General features: G+C 37.1%; 1 protein-coding gene across 1 annotated transcript in view; it reads left to right on the top strand.

Annotated features, from left to right (window-relative positions):
* Nucleotides 1–1,386: 1,386 nt before the first annotated feature.
* ITGA1 (integrin subunit alpha 1) overlaps nucleotides 1,387–20,642 on the top strand; it is a 79,374-nt gene continuing 60,118 nt past the window's right edge. The window contains exons 1-4 of the mRNA XM_008070356.2: nucleotides 1,387–1,590; nucleotides 2,624–2,772; nucleotides 8,029–8,179; nucleotides 18,012–18,177. Coding sequence (XP_008068547.1) covers nucleotides 1,387–1,590; nucleotides 2,624–2,772; nucleotides 8,029–8,179; nucleotides 18,012–18,177 — 670 coding nt within the window. The remainder of the gene's footprint in view (nucleotides 1,591–2,623; nucleotides 2,773–8,028; nucleotides 8,180–18,011; nucleotides 18,178–20,642) is intronic.

Below are 20,642 nucleotides of genomic sequence, written 5' to 3'. Positions count from 1 at the left end.
TTTGTTATTTATTTCCATCACAGTATTCTTTACTGCTGTTATTTCTGACATCAGCTCCTTCCTATTTTCCTCTTGTCTCTCCTCAATTTTTTTAATTCTCTCTATTAATGTCTTGATGTCTGGGTTTGTTTCATGTGACCAGTCATTCTGGGGGCTCTTCATTGTTTGTGTTCCAGAATCTGTTTTCTCAGTGTCAGATCTCCCAGGGGTCAGTGTGAGACCTATATTCTTTTGGTTTCTCTTCATTTGTGTGGTTTTTTTCCCCCTCCCTAATTTTTCCTTCCCTCCACATCACCCTCTTCTTTAATTCTGTTATTCAGGGGTAGAGGGATTGCTTTTACTTCTGTTTGTTCAATCTCCTATTCTTCTTATGTATGCCCTCTTACTTTGTTCAATTCTGGAGTTGCACTGTAGGTTGGGGGTGGTCCTTTTTGCAGTTTTGAGATTTACTTGTGGTGGGAGCTGTGATTCAAAATCTATCTGCAGGTCCTGGTATTCGCCAACAGGTTTATGGATAATCTGAAACCCACTTCCCACTACCTTGGAATCTGTCCATGCAGTGTGGCTGTAGGTTTACTCCCTGAAATAAAATGTGGTTAGCAGAGGGAAGAGAATGGAGCAGACAGTGGGGGGGAAAAGGGGGTGGAGAGATAGAGCAGTAAGGGGGGAAACAAACGAGTGTACCAACAAATGGATAGAGAGACCTAAACTGAAACAGATAAAAACAGTGGACCACAGCTACAGACTAACCAACTCCCATACAAAAAAAATAAAACATACAATGATGCTAACATACAAGCTAACCAACCACCTTATTGGTGTGCTGTTCCTCTATACAAAGATATGGTTTGCAGAGAGCAGAAAAGAGAAGAAAAGGAAGAGGAAAAAAAGAAAAAAGAAGGAACAATGCAGTAGGAATAGAATCAAGTCATTAAACTAACAGATCCAATCGAGCATATTCTGAGACTTTTCATTTAAGTCCAATGTCCTTTCTCCTTTGATTTCTAGCTTTCTTTTCAAGCTGGTAAATTAGTTCACAGTTAGGGTCGGTTGCCCCTGGCCTGCTGTGAAGGACAGTTCAAATCACCCTCCATTCACCACTCTGGTCTGTGTCTGTTTTTCAAGCTTGTTTCTCCCATTTTGGTGTTGTTACCCTGAATCGCCAGCAGGTGGTGCTATCTCAGGTGCTCGCCCCAGAGGGGGTGGGGCCGGACAGGAACCAGCAGAGGCTGGAGATTGAAGCCTGCCTCAGGGCACACGGGAGGAGACCCATGGCAGGCAAGATGTCATGGTTGCAGGAGAGGTGGCAGCAATCCCAGCAGATCTTGCCTGCAGGGGCTTCAAGGACTGAAGTCGTGGATCACCTCAGGCATGGGTGGTGGTGCGATGTGCTATGGCTGCCAGGAGGCCATGGCGGCACCTGCGGCTGCTATGTCTGCCCTGCAGTGGCTGTCCAGACCGCTGCCATGCCCCTTGCCACCGCTGGGTGGTGGCAATGGCCCAGCTCTCTGTGAAGAGCAGGCTGCGATGTTGGGGTCCACGGCCCCCGGGGAGAGAGCCAGAGACCCTCTGCGTTCTCATTTGCAGAGCGTTTCATAGACCAGGTTGCCCCATCGCCATCTTGCTGGAAGTCCGGGTCACAAATCTTAACACAGATTAGTTTACTGGTTTACATCAATCTTGAAAGAGGGGTGTAGAAAAGGAATAAGAGAAATAAGCATCTTTGAGGGGGTGGGAGGGTAAAGGGGACAAGAAGAACTGGAGCAAAGGAAATCAAATCTGGGGACACTTTCTCTTCTGTATCGTTTCATTTCATGGTGGCTCTGCAGTTACCTGCCTGGATTAACCAATCTGTGAGGGAAAGGGAATGAAACAAGAAAAGCAGTGAGAGAAGGAAGACAAAGAACAAAAGAAGAGGAGGGTGAAGGGAAGGACTGATTTGGGAGAAATGAAGCTGCAGTTAAGCTAGGTAAAGCATGAAGCTTCTATAAGATATATCCCCTGCTCCTTCCTCCAGTTTCATGGTGCTCTACTCTCCCTTCACAACCTTGGCTGAGGGGCACTGGCTTTCTTCACATTCTTAGGGTAGATCTCTTTTCCATCTCAGACTTCTTTAGATACAAAATTCCCTTTGTGTGAAGCTTCTGCCCTCTTAGCACTTACCCTTGAAGTCTTAACTTATGAGAGGTGTTTCTGGAGCCCTATTTTAAATGAGACCTCAGGTTACCTGCTGATTAGGGTTTATCACAGCTTGCAATTGTGCATGTATTTGACCGATCACGTGTTTAATCTATTGCCTCTAGTTCATATGATCCATGAAGCAGAGACGGTATCAGTGTCTTTCACATTCTACCCATGTGGCCTACCAGAGTCATTCTGCAAAATCTGTCAAATAGATAACCAATGGTTTGAGAAGTTCAATAAAAGCACTTTAATTTTTGTTCTTTGGGCTATGAATATTCACAGAGTGGCTATGATTAGTGCTATCAAAATAGAATTTGTCTATCTATAGATTTATAAATTCATATGAAAATATATTATATCGATCTATATGTTTAAACTGAAAAAAAATTGAACAGGGAATTTCGATAGATGCCTAACTCACAGTGGCTCCGTATTGCAGGTTGGAATTGTACAGTATGGAGAAAATGTGACCCATGAGTTCAACCTCAATAAGTATTCTTCGACGGAAGATGTACTTGTTGCAGCAAATAAAATAATCCAGAGAGGTGGCCGCCAGACCATGACAGCCCTTGGAATAGACACAGCAAGGTATATGGATTTAAAAAAAAAAAAGTAAAAGACTATGCAAAATAACTTCCTATGATTTAGCCCTTTGGAGTTTACTATGGAAATATTTAAAGTTGTCTTGTTTAAAATTAGGTTAGGAAGATTAGATTACAAGATCAAATGTTTCTATAATACTGTCTCATCATCCTTATCTTTTCCTTATTATAAGAATATAATTGCTGGTTAAGCAATTTTTAAAAATCTAAAAAAAGGTCTATTGCCTCATGTTCTTGGGTACTAAGACTTAATGTTAGTTAATATTTGTTTCATTTATTCTTTGTTTTCAGTTGCTAGGAGTCTCAGCCTAAAAGAATGGATGAAAAATAAGTCTACTTCTACTCAATGTATATTTATATTCTAGAACGTCCATATATTTTCAGGACTTGATTTGGAATTACTGAAGCTCTGTGATAAGAGTTTTGAGGGGTCAGGTTAAATATTGTCTATTTGAAATTATTTTCAGTGCAGAGATTGAAAGGAAAGGAAAGGATTTTATCATTCATCATGTTCTTTCTCCTTCCTTGCTTTCTTTAAATTCCATCCAATTTACCTTCCTACCTTTCCTCCTTCTGTAGTTTCCTTCATGGGCAGCATAACCTGCTCTGTGGTTAAATTTTATTGTATAAGAATCAAAAGAACTGTCCTCTCTTACAAATGCAGAACATTTTATCTGTATTTTCTATTATCTCATTCAGCTCTTATCTCCTGCTATTTTACTTTTTAGTCACCATGAAAGTTAGCAAGTTCTGAACAAAAACTAAGCAATAGCCAAATCATAAGAAATCTAATAAAGTAGTTTGACTCATGTTAAGAATACTTCCGTTAAATGTCCACTTTCTGAACTCTCACCTGATTTGGAAGAGCTAATTACTCATGCTCTCACTGCATGTCTGCTAAGATCAGTGTTTTTAGGAGGTTAAAAGAGTTGATATAGATCCTCCAAAGAACGGGTTGGATATTCAGAAACTTAAAATTTCATATGCAGCTTTTGCCTCATAAATGTTAGAAAAGCATGTGGTTCCAGTTATATGGGGCCCAAGAGAAAATAACCACAAACACATGGGGTAATTTGACATTTACCTACACATAAGATCATCAATTTGCATGCACAAAGAGCACACATGTTTAGGTGTACTGAATGCACCCTCTGCAATAATTGACTAAATGTGCCTGCACATTCAGAGTAATTCAAAACATTCTTTGAAACTTCTCAGACTGTAGGGAGCTGTGCATTTTCCAAAGGCAACCACTTAAGAATGAATATTCATCTTTGAAAACTAACTGGAGAAATATTCTGGCTGCTTCTGCTCCTGCATAAATACCACTCTAAATACTATGTCCCTATATGGTTTTTGCCTCTTTGTTCACAAAGGGTCTAGTTGTTTATTGAGTTTTGATTATACATAAAAAATCCATAGTAATAGTAGTAAGTATTTTCTCATACATTAACTGGGGTTTTTTCTTTTATGCCTAAGCATATTTTTAATTGTTTTTTATTCCTTTCAGGCGGGGACAGTTGCAAACAATTTTTAATTTTTTAGAATCCTTTACCTTGATTTCCAGTAACTCCCAGTTCAAATTTGTGTGTGTGTGTGTTCCTTTCTCCTTATCCCAAATTTTGATTTCTGCCAAATTTTTATTTCATATAGTATTTCATCATAAGACTTAGATTCTCCAGTTCCAAAGAAAGGAACCCTCCTGGTATATTTTAATTTATCAAAGCATGTATGAAAGGCAATACTCAATTTCATGAAAGGACACTGGATACTAATAATTTGGGGGACAAAGACAGAAAGTGTGTACTCAGAAGTTGTGGCCTTGACTACTCTTCTATACATAAAGCCAGCCCTGGTTACACAACAACCAGTTTTTCTTTAAGAAAAGTCTCTTAATTGTCTCTTTCAAGTAATGGTCATTCCGTTTAGTTATAACCCTGGTCTTTAAGAGAATTAGAACATTTTGATGATCCTTCTAGGAATCTAAACTGTAAAATGATTGACTAATATGATATTCACACCTAAACTTCTGTTAAAGACTAGCCTTAAAACATCTTTGTTATATTAAAAAGGTCAGAAAATCTATGTGTATGGTATGTTAAAATTATTCTATTATAATTTTTCAAGAAGGTAAGGAAGACTTCATTCAAAAGAGACTACTGCAATGGAGGTTTTACAATAAGGAAGAGAGATTGGGCTCATCTCTGAATACAAGGACAAGTGGGGATTTTGGGCCAAGGAGCAGGGTAGGGGAGAGTGGGTGGAAAGTTACAAGAAGAAACATCAAAGCTAGGAGTATTCTTGTTAGACTCACTCAACAGGATTTTTGCAGACAAATAGTAGGGAAAAAAATCAAACTGTTTTTCTCTTTAAATACTCTCAAAGCTTAACACTTCTAACTCCAGATTTGTGGATTTTTTTTTCCCCATGCTGACCAGTTATCTGACACCAGCTGGCTATCCTACAATTCTGACACCAAGCAGAGTTAGTGCAGACCTCCCACAGGTTAAGTGCTTACTATAAGACTTCTCCACACTTTAGATGCCAATTGCAATCTGTAAGTTTCCAAGTTACCCACAATTTCTGTCCAACTTGGCTACAAATCAGAGGTTCCTGTGGTTCCTTCTTGGGTTCGATTACTTGCTAGAGTAGTTCGCAGGACTCAGCAAAGCACCTTACTTACTATTACTCATATACTATAAAAGGATACAACTCAGGAACAACAAGAGATGCATAACACAAGGTATGAGGGAAAGGAATCATAGCTGTCATGACCTCTTGGGATTCACCTCCTTCCATATGTTCAGCCACATCAAAGCTCTTCAAACCCCATAGTTCAGAAATTTTTATGAAAGCTTGATCACATAGCCATGATTAATAATTAACTCAGTCTCTATCACTTCTCCCCTTTCTGGAAACTGGAGCTAAACGTTCCATGCTTCTGATCACGGTTTGGCCCTTCTGGTGACCAGCCCCATATAGGAGTTCACCAAGAGTCATCTCATTGGAACCAAAGACACTCCTATCTCCCAGAAAATTCCAACAGATTAGGAACTCTATGTCAGGGAATCAAAGACCAACTATCAGAACAAAAGATGTACCTAGCCCCACTATCACTCAGGAAATTACAAGAGTTTTAGGAGCTCTGTGCCAGAAACCAGGAACAGAGATTAAATATATATTTCTTATTTGTTAAAAGAAAACTTTAGACAAATTAAATTTAATAGAGTTTATTTGAGCAAAGACTATTTCATGAATCAAGAAGTACCCAAAACCAGAAGAGGTTCAGAAATCTCCACTTTAGCTACATGAACAGTGAGTGAGTTTTAATGGTCTGAATGCAGATGTAAAGTAAAAAAAAAAAAAAAATTGCTTGTTTGGCTCCAGCTGGGCATTTACCTTATTTGGGTATGATCTGGTGGAAAGTTCCTAATTAGAGGTTAGTTGGCAGTTTCTGGGCCTTAACAAAGTCTCTAGCTAGAGGTTAGTTGGTGATTTCTGATTGATAGAGTTTAAGTTTTGTTACTGTTTACATTGAATGGAGTTTTATTTTGCTTACATATAAACCTAAAATATTGAAGTTGTCTCAGTCTAATGACCTATCAATCAGTTTTTTATTCATATTATATCATAATATCATGGGCTAAGGTAATAAGATCTGAAGGGCAGAGAATGAGAAATTTGATCAGATACCAAGAGTAGGGGGATTTTCAGTAAATTGACTCAGCAGGATTCTTGCTAAAACTGGACTAAGTGGGCCAAGGATAGAGTCCAAGGTCTGAGACTAGTCTAGAACAGGACTTAGAGGAACCTGACTCAGTTTTGATCAAGGAGAGAATCTTTGGCAAGTATAGAGGACAGAGATATACAGCTCCCCAATTTTATTTTTAAAATAGCATTTTTTTTCATTTTGAAAAATTTAAGAAAAATAGAAATATATAAATATTGTAAAACCCTGAGTCCATTACACAGAATTGATAGTTGTCACCATCTTGTCATGTTTCTTTTAAGTCCTTTTAAAGGAAAAATAATCACAGCTAAAATCCCTTTGGCACATCACCAGAATCCTCTCCCCCTGCCCAAAGATACCAACTACAGTGCATTTACTGTGTACCTATGGTACAATTAATGTGTATTGTGTAAACTGTTTGGAATGTTCATTTAAAAGAAGTGTTTCTTTGACATATCCCAAACTGCAGCTGTTCATCCTTATGACCAAAGTAAAGTATCTAGAGGGGTCATTCAGTATAACAATTGCTGTACTTTAAGCTGAAATCTTAAAAATAGTATATAAAATCTTTTCATTGTTTCAGTCTTAAATAAAATATATGTATCTTTTCCAAGACTCTAGAGAGGAAAGTTATTTGGAAAAATAAAAGGAAATAATAGACAGGTGGGAAAGTATGTGTATGTGTATGTACAGGATACATAAACCATGTCTATTTACCATATCCTCTGCCTATTTCCACACATACTTGTTGAATTAGATTGAAATTCCTTTCTTTGCAGTTAGGGTTACAGTATTTTGTCTCTCTCTCCATGCCATCACTCTCAGCAGTCTGTGTCCTAAGACCTACTTTACACCAAATCTTTTATAACTCCTCCAACCCCTTCTTGTCTCCTAAAATCCTACCAACTACTCAATTGACTCAAACCACTGTTGTCAGCAATCTTTTATTCCTATGTCTGATTTTGCCCTCATAGCCAAAACGCTCTCAAGCACTCACAGCCCCACAAATATTCTGTTCCCTCTCATCTCTCTTCTTCAGATCAGATTTCTAAGCTGTTCTATAAATATCAGAGTAGTATGAGGGAAGTGAGATTTCAAGCAAAAGTTTCCACCAAAAGCAGAAAAAAGGAGGTCTGTCAAGTGAAGGAAGGGATGTTTATAGAAAAAAAAGCAGCTGGGAGAGTGTTTACAGATATGACCTTCTCTGAACCTGATGTATGTCTCAGTCACACCTTCCCTTCGAAGTTTCCAAAGAATAAAATACTGCTGCCTTTTTACAAATGGGATGTGTGGCAATTAGCAAAATAGTGACCGCCTCATCATCTGGAGTACATCTAAAACTATTACAAATAAGGATTATCGTGCTCCCAGCTTGAACAATGGGCATTGATGTGGATTTTCATGGAAAGCACCAGGTTACCTAGAGGTGTTCATGTTTTAATTTGGTTTCTCACTTTTCCTGATCACAAAGTGATGTTTTAACAGCCTCTCTTTTGTCTGTGATTATTTCAGAAAGGAAGCATTCACTGAAGCCCGGGGTGCCCGAAGAGGAGTTAAAAAGGTCATGGTTATTGTGACCGATGGTGAGTCCCATGACAACCATCGACTGAATAAAGTCATCCAAGACTGTGAAGATGAAAATATTCAACGATTTTCCATAGCTGTGAGTACATTGCTAGAGATGGTTTTCAAATTCTTGTGTAAAGAGAAGAGCTGTGTGCATATTGTAGTAGTTTTATGAAAGTTACACAGTGTTGGATGGGGGAAATGTATCCATTTGAAGGTAAACTATGTGAGGGCAGACGTGGGTTTCGCTTTCTTCTATGTCCTTAGTGTGCAGAACAGTGTCAGGCCAAACAGACTATCAACAAAACAATTCTTGAAAGAAAGAAGAAAAATAACAAGGAAAGATGAAAGGAAGAAAAAGGAAGAAAAAACCGAGAAGATTGAAAGGATGAGAAAAAGAAAGAGACAGAAATAAAAAGGGAAAAGAGAAAGAGAAAAGGAAGGGAAGAGGGTGAGAAGGAAGAAAAAAGATAGAGGAAAAGAAGGAAGATAGAAGTGACGGAATACAAAGAAGGAAGGAAAGAAGGGAGGACGTGAAATATATGCTAGGCAATAACTACATTGCCTGCTAATTAATACTTTTCCTAAACTTGGGAGTCTGGAATCAGGACATGACTCATAATAAACTATGAAAAGTCAATAAGGATATTTCCATACCTACAAGTCCTAGACAGTCTATCCTGGGCCTTATGACATTTAAGGTTATGAAGTTTCCCAGAAGTGAGAAGGAGAAGGGTGGAGTAGGGACAGACAGAGGACACTGTATTTTAGAGCCAGAAAGACCTTTGTGCAAATTCTTCCTTCGCTATGTACTAGCTATGTCATTAGCAGACAAGCTACTTAATATTCTGAACTTCAGCTTCTTCATATGTAAAATGAGGTCATAGTATTTCTCTCTCTTTATCTCTCTTTCTCTCTCTGATAAAGAATCAGTGAGATAATGATTGTGAAAGCATCTATCACAATGACAAGCTAAACACTTAATAAAAGTTGTATGTAAAATGAGGTCATAGTATTTCTCTCTCTTTATCTCTCTTTCTCTCTCTGATAAAGAATCAGTGAGATAATGATTGTGAAAGCATCTATCACAATGACAAGCTAAACACTTAATAAAAGTTGTTTTTTTGTTTTTGTTTTTTTTTGAGTAGGAATCTCACTCTGTCGCCCAGACTGGAACCAGCCACTGCAGCCTCGACCTGCTGGACTCTGGCGATCCTTCCGCCTCAGCCTTCCAAGTAGCCAGAATTCCAGATGCACGCTACCAGGCCCCACTAATTTTTTGATTTGTTGTAGAGATGAGGTCTCACCAAGTTGCACAGGCGGGTCTTGAACCCGCGGGCTCAGGCAATCCACTCACCTCGGCCTCCCAAGGCGCGGGATTACAGGCTGAGCCACCGAGCCTGGCCATAAAAGTTATTTTTATTAGGCATCTTTAACTTATGGAGTTTGCAACCAACCATGAACGAATGAAACCATGGTATTTTTGTGTTAGGAAGGATCTTAGAGATAAATTATATTGCTCTCTTGCTCAGAAAACCTTCAGCAATTCCCTCACAGACTATATGACTCAACCGTTGAATCCAGACTTCCTTTCTAACTCCTTTGCTTTCAATTTCGTAGTATTTGCCTTCAGCCTGGGGAAAACAGAGCCTTCTCTCTCCTCTTAAATTAATTGACTTTTTAAAAAGTCTGGGCAAAAATTCAGAATTCTAAGCATTCAACCTAAACTATTTTCAACAAAACCTTTTTTATTTACAATAAGTAATAATCAGATATTACCCACATTGCTTTTTCAGCAATCAGTGAGATTTTCTTCTTTCCTTTCAAAAGTCTGAACATAATAGGGAGGGAAGAAAAAGACATTGCACATTCATTCCTAGATAAAAGTCCAAGGACATGATTGATTTATTGCTTCCCAGGAGCAAGGTGCTCCTTATTTTATAACCAAGATGTCTTGGTTATAAGTAGTGATGACTTCTACTACAACTTTTTTTTCCATCTGAAGTGTAAGATGAAAAAACAAAAGAGAAAGAAAAAGAAAGAAAGAAAGAAAGAAAGAAAGAAAGATCTCATTATTTCTCTCATTTTCTTTGTTGTTACTTATATAAATTATCTTTTGCCAATTATTTTTGAATCTATTATTACCTCTCCTGTTACTACAATATAACTATTTTGATCTCTGCCATGACTGAACATAGTCCATATGACCCAGTCTTCACTCAGAGATACTTTCCAAATGGTAGTGACTATTGGAGTCTACAGCTAGTCTCTTCAGCAAACAAAGCCAGTGGATGTTCAGTTTGTCCCAGACATCTGGACATCAAAGATGCTGTTACTCGTTAGGCCTACTCCCCAAGGAGCATCATGGATGCAGGCCCTGGACAATTATTAACCATCATTAGAATTAGCAGCATTAGCAAGACTTTCACTGGAAAGAAAATATCAATGAATGACTGAATGACTTTTCTATTGTAAATGCATCTTGTGTCTTACACTGCATCTGGCTACATATTCAGTATTTCCTGCCCTTAAGTTACTGTATTTCCCTTTCTGAATTCGTAGTTGAGAATTCAGACTTTGCCTCCCAACTAGTCAAAAAGAAGTCTCATAATTCCATTAATCTTCATGAAGAACCATGCAATCAGCTGTTCCTTTCCCATTTTATTAGTGAATTATTATCAAACTGCTCTTGGAAGTGGTATAAATAAAAATGTATAGAAAACTTTCACTTAATGTTTTTTGTAATTTTTCTTAATTCATATTTATTTTTCTCCAGTGAATCAAATTTTTTTTTAAATTTTGCATCAAACTAGGAAATAAGAATTATTTTACTTCTAATTTGTGCATTAACACAGATAAGTATTTCTTGAGGTCTATTCATACTGCACACAAATATACCTGGGAGTCTGGCCAAGTAATTGCCTGGACTGTTCCTTCTGCTCCATTTTTTTTTCCCATCATTTGATCATGAACACTACAGAGACATGTATCTCTCCAAAAGGATTGAGTGTTGATATTATAAGCACCCTAAGGTAAAACTACAAACACGTTCTGTTGAACTTTCAGATTTGGTGAGGGTCCTGAGCTGGTTTGGATTCCTTCTTTCTGTGGTCTCTCTATTTCTGTCACTTGAAGATACTAAACATTGTTAGAAGGGTACTGTTTTATGTTCAGGATTTAATCTTAGGTGATAATGACTGTGAGCAGTATATCGCCTACAGCATTCAAGTGAAAATAAAAGACATAAGGAAGAATCGTAGAATTTCATTTAGTTTTCACACAAAATAAACTGTACTATGTGTAGTAAATGAATTATATACTTTACATTTAACACATATTGCCTCAAGGAAACTTCAATTCTGAATGTCTATTATAGGTAAATATTAGCATAATAGAAAATGTGTGGGCTTGACATGTTTGTACTAAGTGAAACAGGAATAATTTAGAAGCTTTTTAAAAAATATTTTCTGGCCGGGCTCCGTGGCTCAGCCTGTAATCCCGCACTTTGGGAGACCGAGGTGAGTGGATTGCCTGAGCCCGCAGGTTCAAGACCCACCTGGGCAACTTGGCGAGACCTCATCTCTACAATAAATCAGAAATTAGCCGGGTGTGGTAGCACGTCCCTGTAGTTCCAGCTACTTGGAAGGCTGAGGCGGAAGGATTGCTGGAGCCCAGCAGGCCGAGGTTGCGGTGACCAGGAGTATGCCACTGCACACCTGTCTGGGTGACAGAGTGAGACTCCAACTCTCTCTCTCTATACACACACACACACATACACACACACATATATATTTTTTTTTCTTATTCACAGAAAAGTGTTTTTACAAGTTACCAGAACTTTGGGTGAAGGATCAAAATACTCTCTATTTTAATTTTTATTCTGTGACATAAAATATTTCAAAACTGTATGCAGATCACAGTAACTTCTAAGTTTTTTCACTTTTATTTTTCTCTAAATATATACTCCAATACAAGCTGAGTATCTCGTCTCCAAAATGCTTGGGACCAGAAGTGTTTTGGGTCTCAGATTTTTAGATTAAGGTTGCTCCACCTATACTGCATTTATAAATTTAATTTTCATTTTTTAAAGTATGTCACTTAGCCATTTTTTCCTGTTGAACTTTACCCATTTGTCTCTATGCTATCACAAACACAGTGCCACTAGATGTCTGATAACACATCACAACTAAGAACCTCAGTCATGCATGTTCCTAAAGTCCTTACATTTTAAAAAATATGTATCTTTGATTGCATCAATTTATAAATAAAATGAAATTAATGCATCAGTCTAATAGCAAATCTAGAATGTGCTAAATGAGAATCAAAGAGAAAAGACAATGATGTTTCAGTCAGGAATGTCATGTAATCTATAGAATAAAGTAAATAAATCAGTGGAGACTCAGATGTCTTCCTCATTCTGAATCTAAAAGCAGGAGCAAAACTGCTGACAAAGAAAGGAATCCAGTGGTATGTTCACTGCTGTCATGTTGTAATGGATGTACTATTTCCTCTGGAGCTTAGAGACTCTTTCTCTTGCCTTTTCCATGCTTACTCTGGGTCATGCACATCCCAGCTGTGGTGAGATATCTGATTGTAACAAAACCATCTTAATTGTTTTTAAATATGTTCAGTGTAATAAGAGCAGTGGTCACTAGGTTTCCCCTCCTTATTTGAACTATCCTCTATTATCTTTTCCATTAATTCTTTCTCCATTACTTAGCTAAAGTAGGGGGAAGTGACAGTGGTCTCTGTTCAAATGTTAACAGCTTCTGATATTTGGCATTCTCTTTTCAGCAAAACAGACAAGAATTTAATTTTGTGTGTGTGTGCGATTTGTAAACTCTTGGTATAGACCTTTCTACCTGAAGTCTGTACATCCTAGAGGAGAATAAGTTCAAAATATTTAAAAAGCTGCCCAAATGGCATACCAGTACCTTAGAGTCAGCCCCAGTTTTCTTTAAAAGTGTACTTCTTAAGAACAGCTTACAGTTTCTCACAGAAATTCATACATTACTCCTGTAACCTTTTTTAACAAGTCAGAGGGCTAAGAAAGAGGCTAGGGCACCTTGTGACTTGGGAGCGTCTTAGAGTACAGGGGGACTCTGAGGTTGAGACCACAGATATTTCCTCCAGCCTAGTCACTGATATTCCCCAGGGAAAGGGGTGAGAGGGTTACTCAAGCAAGGGGAGAGAATCAGAACTAAATCTACCACTGCCTTCTCTCTGATAAAGAGCATTCGAAAACCACTGCTGTGTCTGCCTGACTAGATGGTGTACAATCATTTTCTCACATTAACATTTAGTGTACATTATTGTAATTCAACCATTGCGCTAAACAGCTATCTTTTTATGATACAAATAAACAAGTCTTTTGTGGGTCATAAACAACAATACTTTAAACACTAATTGTAGTTATTTTCTAACTTTCCATAAGTGAAAATCTATATCCTTTTTAATCAGAATATGGGTGTTTTAATCTACCATTTTAAATCTGACATTTAAAATACATGTAGACTTGCAGAGGCAGGCAATCTACTCGGGTGGGTGGGAGGAGGCTTGAACCTGGAGGAGAGGGGGAGAGAACAACCCAGGGACCCACATGTCTATTATCCTTCCAGGCCACAGTACAGAACCATGGTCTGAAGGATGCCTGAGGACTACTTTGCAACAGGATTTTGGAGGCATCATGGAGCCCTCCATTTTTAATGCCAGACAAGGCTAACTAGTACTGGAAAATGAAAAGTGAAGCTAGAAAATTCCAGTGTCTTCGTCATCATTGGAGGTCAGGATTCTCCTTCTCCTCAGAGGAGTTGGAGATTCTAAAAAATCAAGCAGCAGCAGCACAGGGCTCCAGGTCTTTTCCATTGCTTTCTGGATTCAGGAGTACAACTGTGAATTAATCATGATTCTTGTCTCAGGTCACATTCTGATCATTTGTGGAAGCATGGCCCTAATGTTATAAGCATCCACGGAATGAGAGCTAGCTCTCTTCTCTGACAACTGCCTCTGACCACCTTTACCACCTGCCTTACTCCACCTGGTTAACCATCAGCCCACATTGTACCCATAAGCCCTTACTCTAATTTTTAAAATAGTCTTTCTGCATTCATACATATCTGAAAAACCAAATTTCGAGAATATGTGTAAAGTTCAAACTTTATAAAATGGGTGTCATGTTGAACATAATATTTCAGAACCTTTATAACCTAATACCATATTAAGATTCATCCATATTGTTTCATGTTCATATAGTTCACTCAGTTTTTTAACAATTGAGATGGTATTTACATTATAGTGAAATGAAAGTTGCCGTTGTGAACAATTTGATGAGTTTTGGCAATTGTGTACACCCACATAACTAACACCCCAGTGAAGAAATAGAGCAATTCCATCAGCCTTAGAAAGTTCTTGTGTGCTTTCTTTTTAAAATTTTTAATTTTTATGAATACATCATAGTTATACTTATTTATAGATGTGATATTTTGATACAACTATATAGTAGTTTGATACAACTATATAGTATGTAATGATGAAATCTGGATAATGGGGAAATCTATCACCTCAAGCATTTATCCTTTCTTTGTGGGGAGAATTTCATATCTTTTCTTCTAATTATTTTGAAATATACAATAAATTATTGTTAGTTATAACTGTCCTATTGTGCTTCCAAACGCTAGATCTTATTCTTTCTATCTAACTATATTTTTGTACCCATTAACCAACCCCTCTTTATCCCCTACTCCCCACTACCCTTTCCAGCCTCTTGTCTCCACTATTCTATTCACTCCTCCATTCTATTCACTACCTTTCATATTTTAGTGAGAACTTGCAATATTCGTCTTTGTGTGCCTGGCTCATTTCACATAACATAATGTTCTCTAGTTCCATCCATGTTGCTGTGATGACAGGATTTCATTCTTTTTTATGGCTGACTAATATTTAATTGTGTATTTATACCACATTTTATCAGTTGTTCATTGGTGAACACTGTGAATAATGCTGCAATAAACATGGGAGTGCAGATATTTCTTTAATATACTGTCTTCCTTTCTTTTGGATATATACCCACAATGGGAGTTTCTTTCATTTTTGACAATAAGCTCCTATTGTAACCATTGATGTGACATACCACCATAGCTTATATAGGATGCCTATTCTTGAATTTTATATAAACGAAATCCTATAGTATGCACTCTGTAGTTAGCTTCCCACTCAGTATAATTATTATTCATAATAGTTAATGAATTGGTGATTTGTTCTTTTGTTATTATTAATATTATCCATTGTGTATATCACAATTTGTACTCTACTATTTATGGAAACTTTGGTTGTTTCCAGTTTGGGTTATTATAATAAAAGAGTGATGACCACATACACACACACAAAGTAAAAACAAAAGTAATAATCTTTAAGTAACACTTGCAATGGGATGAAAACTGAAATTTTATTTCTTATTATGAAAAATATATATTTTTGTAAAAATATTTTAAAAATATATTTAAGTAAATATAAAGAAAAAACACCTAGTCGCCTCATATGCAGAAATAAAAATAATAAATTATGTATAAATTTTTACCTTTTTAAATGCTAGCTATGCAATTTAAAAGTAGAATTAGGTCTATATTTACATATAGGGGATTAACTTTTTTTGAATTTTAAAAATTTACATGTTGTGGGCAATTCCTTTGGATCCCCTCCCACTGTGGGAGCCTTTCTGTCCTCTCAATAGAGGCTTTCTTAAATATATATATATATATATATTTTTTTTTAAATATATATATAAAAATATTTTAAAAACAACATGTTGTTTTTAAAAGATTTTTTATTAACTTAAACATTTTCATATTAAAAGCTAAATTTCAAGAAATTTTTACACTAAAAACTAGATTTTTTAGGCAGAAAAAAGCACAATCCTTAAAAAATTAGTCAGACTGCATCGAAATTTAAAACGTCAGCTCTTCAGATGATACTGTGAAGAAAATGAAAAGACAACCTACAGGCAGGAAGAAAGTATCTGCAAAACATGCAAAGATTTGTATGCAGAATATATAGAGAGCTCTTACAGTGCAATAAAGAGAAAAATAAACATCTCCTTTTTCAAATTGACAAAATATTTGAACAGAAACCACACCAAAGGTTGGGGGGAGGGGAACTATGGCAAATAAGCCCATGAAGGAGTCTCAACATCATTAGTCATTAGGGAAATGCAAATTAAATAAGATACTACTACATACCAATTTAACTGCAAAAACTAAGACAAGTGAACAAATAAGAAAACTGACAATACCAAGTGTTGACAAGAATGCAGCGCAACCAGATCTCTCAAACAGTGCTGTTGGGAGTGGTAAAATGGCAAATGGAACAATTACTCTGGAAAATAGTTTAGCAGTTTCTTATAAAATTAAACAATCACTTACTATATGGCCCAGCACTCCCACTCTTAAGTCTTCACTCAAGAGAAAAGAAAATATATGTCTATACAAAGGCCTATGTGTGAATATTTATAATAGCTTTATTTATAATATCTTCAAACTGAAAACAACCCAAATGTTCCCGTTAAATAAATTGTGATGCATCCATACAATGGACTCCTACGTGACAATTAAAAGGACCAAAGTACTGATACATGCAGCAACATGGATGACTCTCAAAAACATTATACAACGTTAAAGAAGCCAGGCTGCTGGGCTCGGTGGCTCAACCTGTAATCCCAGCACTTTGGGAGACCAAGGCAAGTGAATTGCCTGAGCCCGCAGGTTCGAGACCCACCCGGGCAACTTGGCGAAACCTCGTCTCTACAACAAATCAAAAATTAGCCGGGCGTGGTAGCGTGCACCTGTGGTTCCGGCTACTTGGAAGGCTAAGGTGGAAGGATCGCCAGAGCCCAGCAGGTCGAGGCTGCGGTGACCAGGAGCGTGCCACTGTACTCCAGTCTGGGCGACAGAGTGAGACTACAACTCAAAAAAAAAGCCAGGCACAAAATGCTACATATTATATGATTCCTTAAATATGTCATTCTGGATAAATCAAAGCTATGGGGACAGAAAATTGATCAGTGGTTACCAGCAGCAGGCATGGGGAGGAAGGCATTGACTGCAAAGAGGCAAGAGGGAACTTTTTGGGGTGATGGAACTTTTCTATATCTCGATGTGGTGGTAACACAAATATATCAGTTTGTCAAAACAAGCATATCAGTTTGTCAGAACTCCTAGAATTGTACATTCAAAACAGTTGAATTTTACAGTATATAATCTCTAGCTCAATAAACCTTGCCTGAAAAAAAATTAAATGAGAAAACCTGCTGAGACATGTAAATCATTAACGGTTTACTATAACAGATAACCCCTGCTTCTGTCTCCTCTCTATAAAAAAAGAATGCAACTATCTTCAGCATTTGGTTTCAAACAGGAATTCCCCAATTGTTTATTTTATAGACTGACAATTTAGATTATTCTTTAGTCTAATGTATGTTTTAAAAGAATACGTGTTGGGCTGTCCCTTGGTAAGTTTCAGAAGAAGTTTCATTCAAGATCAAGCAACTCACTTGCCCATTGCTTTTGCTAGCAGATGATATTGTCACTAACTGGAATAATATTGGAGACATTCAGAAGCTATAACATTACTTTTGTACTGTCGGATTTTTAAAGATACAACTATTAATAAACAGGGACACAAAACGCAAGAGAAGAAATTTTCGTACTCCTGCAAGATTGCCCTTTACATTTTTCTACACCAATTGCAGGGTTTATGTAACAGTTAATATGAGAGAATCTACATATTCTGAAGATTACTTTTCCATAAATGTGGAAGTACATAAAAATTGCATTATGCTAAGGTACTCTGCTCTCTTGTTTACTGACAAAATGCTTGATATTTTTTATTCAGCACATAGAATTTAAAATATATTCTTACTGTTTCGGTTGTCTTAGATTCTTGGCAGCTATAACCGAGGAAATTTAAGCGCTGAAAAATTTGTGGAGGAAATAAAATCAATTGCAAGTGAACCCACTGAAAAGCATTTCTTCAACGTCTCTGATGAATTGGCTCTAGTCACTATTGTTAAAGCTCTGGGAGAAAGAATATTTGCCCTGGAAGGTATGACAATTTCTTCTATTTCTGCATGTTCTCTCTACAATTCATTCCCAATGTAATGAGATTCTTGTATTTAATTCTAGCACATCACTAATACATTGTTATTGTGTACAAAAGCCAGTGTGGAACAATGCCTTTCTATATAAATCTGTCGTTGAGATGGCTGTTTCTCACAGCACTGTGTCTGCTAGAAGCTCTCTTTGTAACAGCATGGCAAGGCAGTACTGGTGTGAGAGCCCATGAAAACAGTGGTTGATGCTGACACACAAGAACAAAAAATGTTTCCATGTGCTTTATTACTTTCCTGTGATATAAGTTTAGAAAATAGACATGGGGAGGGAGGGGCACATCTCATCAACAAGGGTACCTGCATAATGAACATTTGCATACCTAACCCTGAATTGTACCCCACATCTTTAAAATAAAGAAAAAGGAACAGGAAAAAAATAGACATACTACTTCAAGTTTTAGAGTTTTGTAAATTTCCTTCTTCGTTTCATTTTGAGCTGCTATGAGAGTGTTCTTAAGCAATCATGTCTCTGTTCATTTATTTTATCTGTAATTTGCTCCTTGCCCTTTTTAAAGGTCTTTGTGGAACCCTGCCTCAACTCCCATGGCAATGAAACATTGGTTCACTGTATTCATCTAAATTATATGACTTCTTTGTAGAATTTTCTTTGATTTTTCAATGGTGTCTGGCTGTTGAGGAGAATGAGTCATGGCATTCCCCCTCTGCCTTACGTAGAGAATGTCAAGTAACTACTTTGGAAGCAGATCTTTCCTGGCAAAAAGTCTTCAGACTGGTTATGCCAGGCAAACTGGCAAAGCTTCCCTTTTCGCGTTATTTGGTGATCTTTGGTCTTAAGAATATGTTCCTTTTCTCCACCTAGGAGGAGAAACCACCAGAAAATTCTTTTGCCCTTATGCTACATCCAAATTCAGTTGACTCTGTCTTTATGAGAACACACTAAGTTCCTGCATTTAAAAGTAGAATTTAAAAACACCTTCTTCATCTCCCTGATATATGAGGCAGAAAGATAAAATAGGAATAAGACATAACTGAGAAAGGGTGGACCATTTTGACTGAGCATATGAAGGGGCTAGGGAAATGCAGAAATGTGACTAACAAACAGTAATCAAAATGTATAAAAAGGAAAGAAAATAATTCAGAGTGACTGGGTTGCAATCGGTACTTAGATTGCTTGATTTAATGAGATAGGGATCTACAGTCCAGCCAGACTGAATTTCTCTGGCTTCTTTTTTCCCTGGCCCCTTTTCTTCTGTGCCTTCAGAAACAGGAAACTCAAATTGTTTATGAATCTGAAGTTGCAGCTGCTTCTGAAGAATTCAGCTGTCCTGTGCTCTGTGTACAAGTCATTTTTAAGTGACTTTAGTCTCTCAACAGCTATCCCGGTGTCATTTACCAATAAACCAGATTATGAGATTGGCTGGCAATAAGGAAAATGCATAAGGTCTTCCAAATCATTGTGTGCTTTTAATTTTTAATTACATAGGCCAAGATATGATAAAAAAAATCTGTAAAAATTGTTTAAAAGAAAAATTACTTAGTTATATTAGATAGTTAAACATAATACAGTGTCATTTCTAAATTTTATCTTAAGTAAACAAGTAACCTAAGACAGGCAGAAATGAAGTTTACTTTAGCTAGTGGGTAGAGGAGATCAAATTGCCTGAAATGACATGTTCAGGTTGTTTCTAACCGAATCACACCATGGGTTAAAGGTTACACATTGGAGTGCCCAAACACTCTAAGTCTCTATATTTAAAAAATGCAATCATGGTATAAAGAACTTTATAGATTAAAAAAGCCTTCTACATCTTTGTTGCTACACTATCAAGGCTAACCAAAAGCAGTGTTTTCACTATATTATTTCTTACTTTTTTCATAATGAGATCAAAAAAAGCTTTTATTTCCTTGTTTCTTGGGACATCTCTTTTTCCAGTCTTCATTTATCTTAAACTGAAAGAGCTGCAATTATGACAGTCCTGCTTGCCAAGAACAGTGCCACCTAATGTGGCAAGCATTCCAAGGACTCGCCTAATAAATCAGAAAATGGTCTAATGTCTCTCTTGCCCATTCAGCATTGGGAGAAATGCTGTAATTCCTAACCATAGGCGGCACGACTGGGGAAATTAGTTCAATGCTCATGAACAGTCCAGGGAGGAGTTTGCAGCAAAAAGTTCAGAGAGCTCTAATGAACTACTGTTATGATGCCTATGCACCAGGAAGAATGTCACATAGTTTCCTTCTCTCTGTTCTCAGAGGGAAGCAGAATAGCAGTAGGGTAGGCACTGGAAATATGCAAGTTTCTGCTGCTGCATTCTTATATTGATCTTGTAAAGATAAGTGAGAAAGCATCGTAAAGTACTGTGTATTTAAAATACATGCTTAAATCAAAGTTAAAGTGCATCTCAGTTATTTAAATTAGAGAGTAATTTGTATAATG

This window comes from Carlito syrichta, unplaced genomic scaffold (assembly GCF_000164805.1).
Source record: "Carlito syrichta isolate Samal-C Ts95f unplaced genomic scaffold, Tarsius_syrichta-2.0.1 Scaffold313372, whole genome shotgun sequence".
Classification (NCBI taxonomy): Eukaryota; Metazoa; Chordata; class Mammalia; order Primates; family Tarsiidae; genus Carlito; species Carlito syrichta.
The sequence above is the reverse complement of the archived record's forward strand: the minus strand, read 5'-3'. Positions and strand labels throughout refer to the sequence as shown.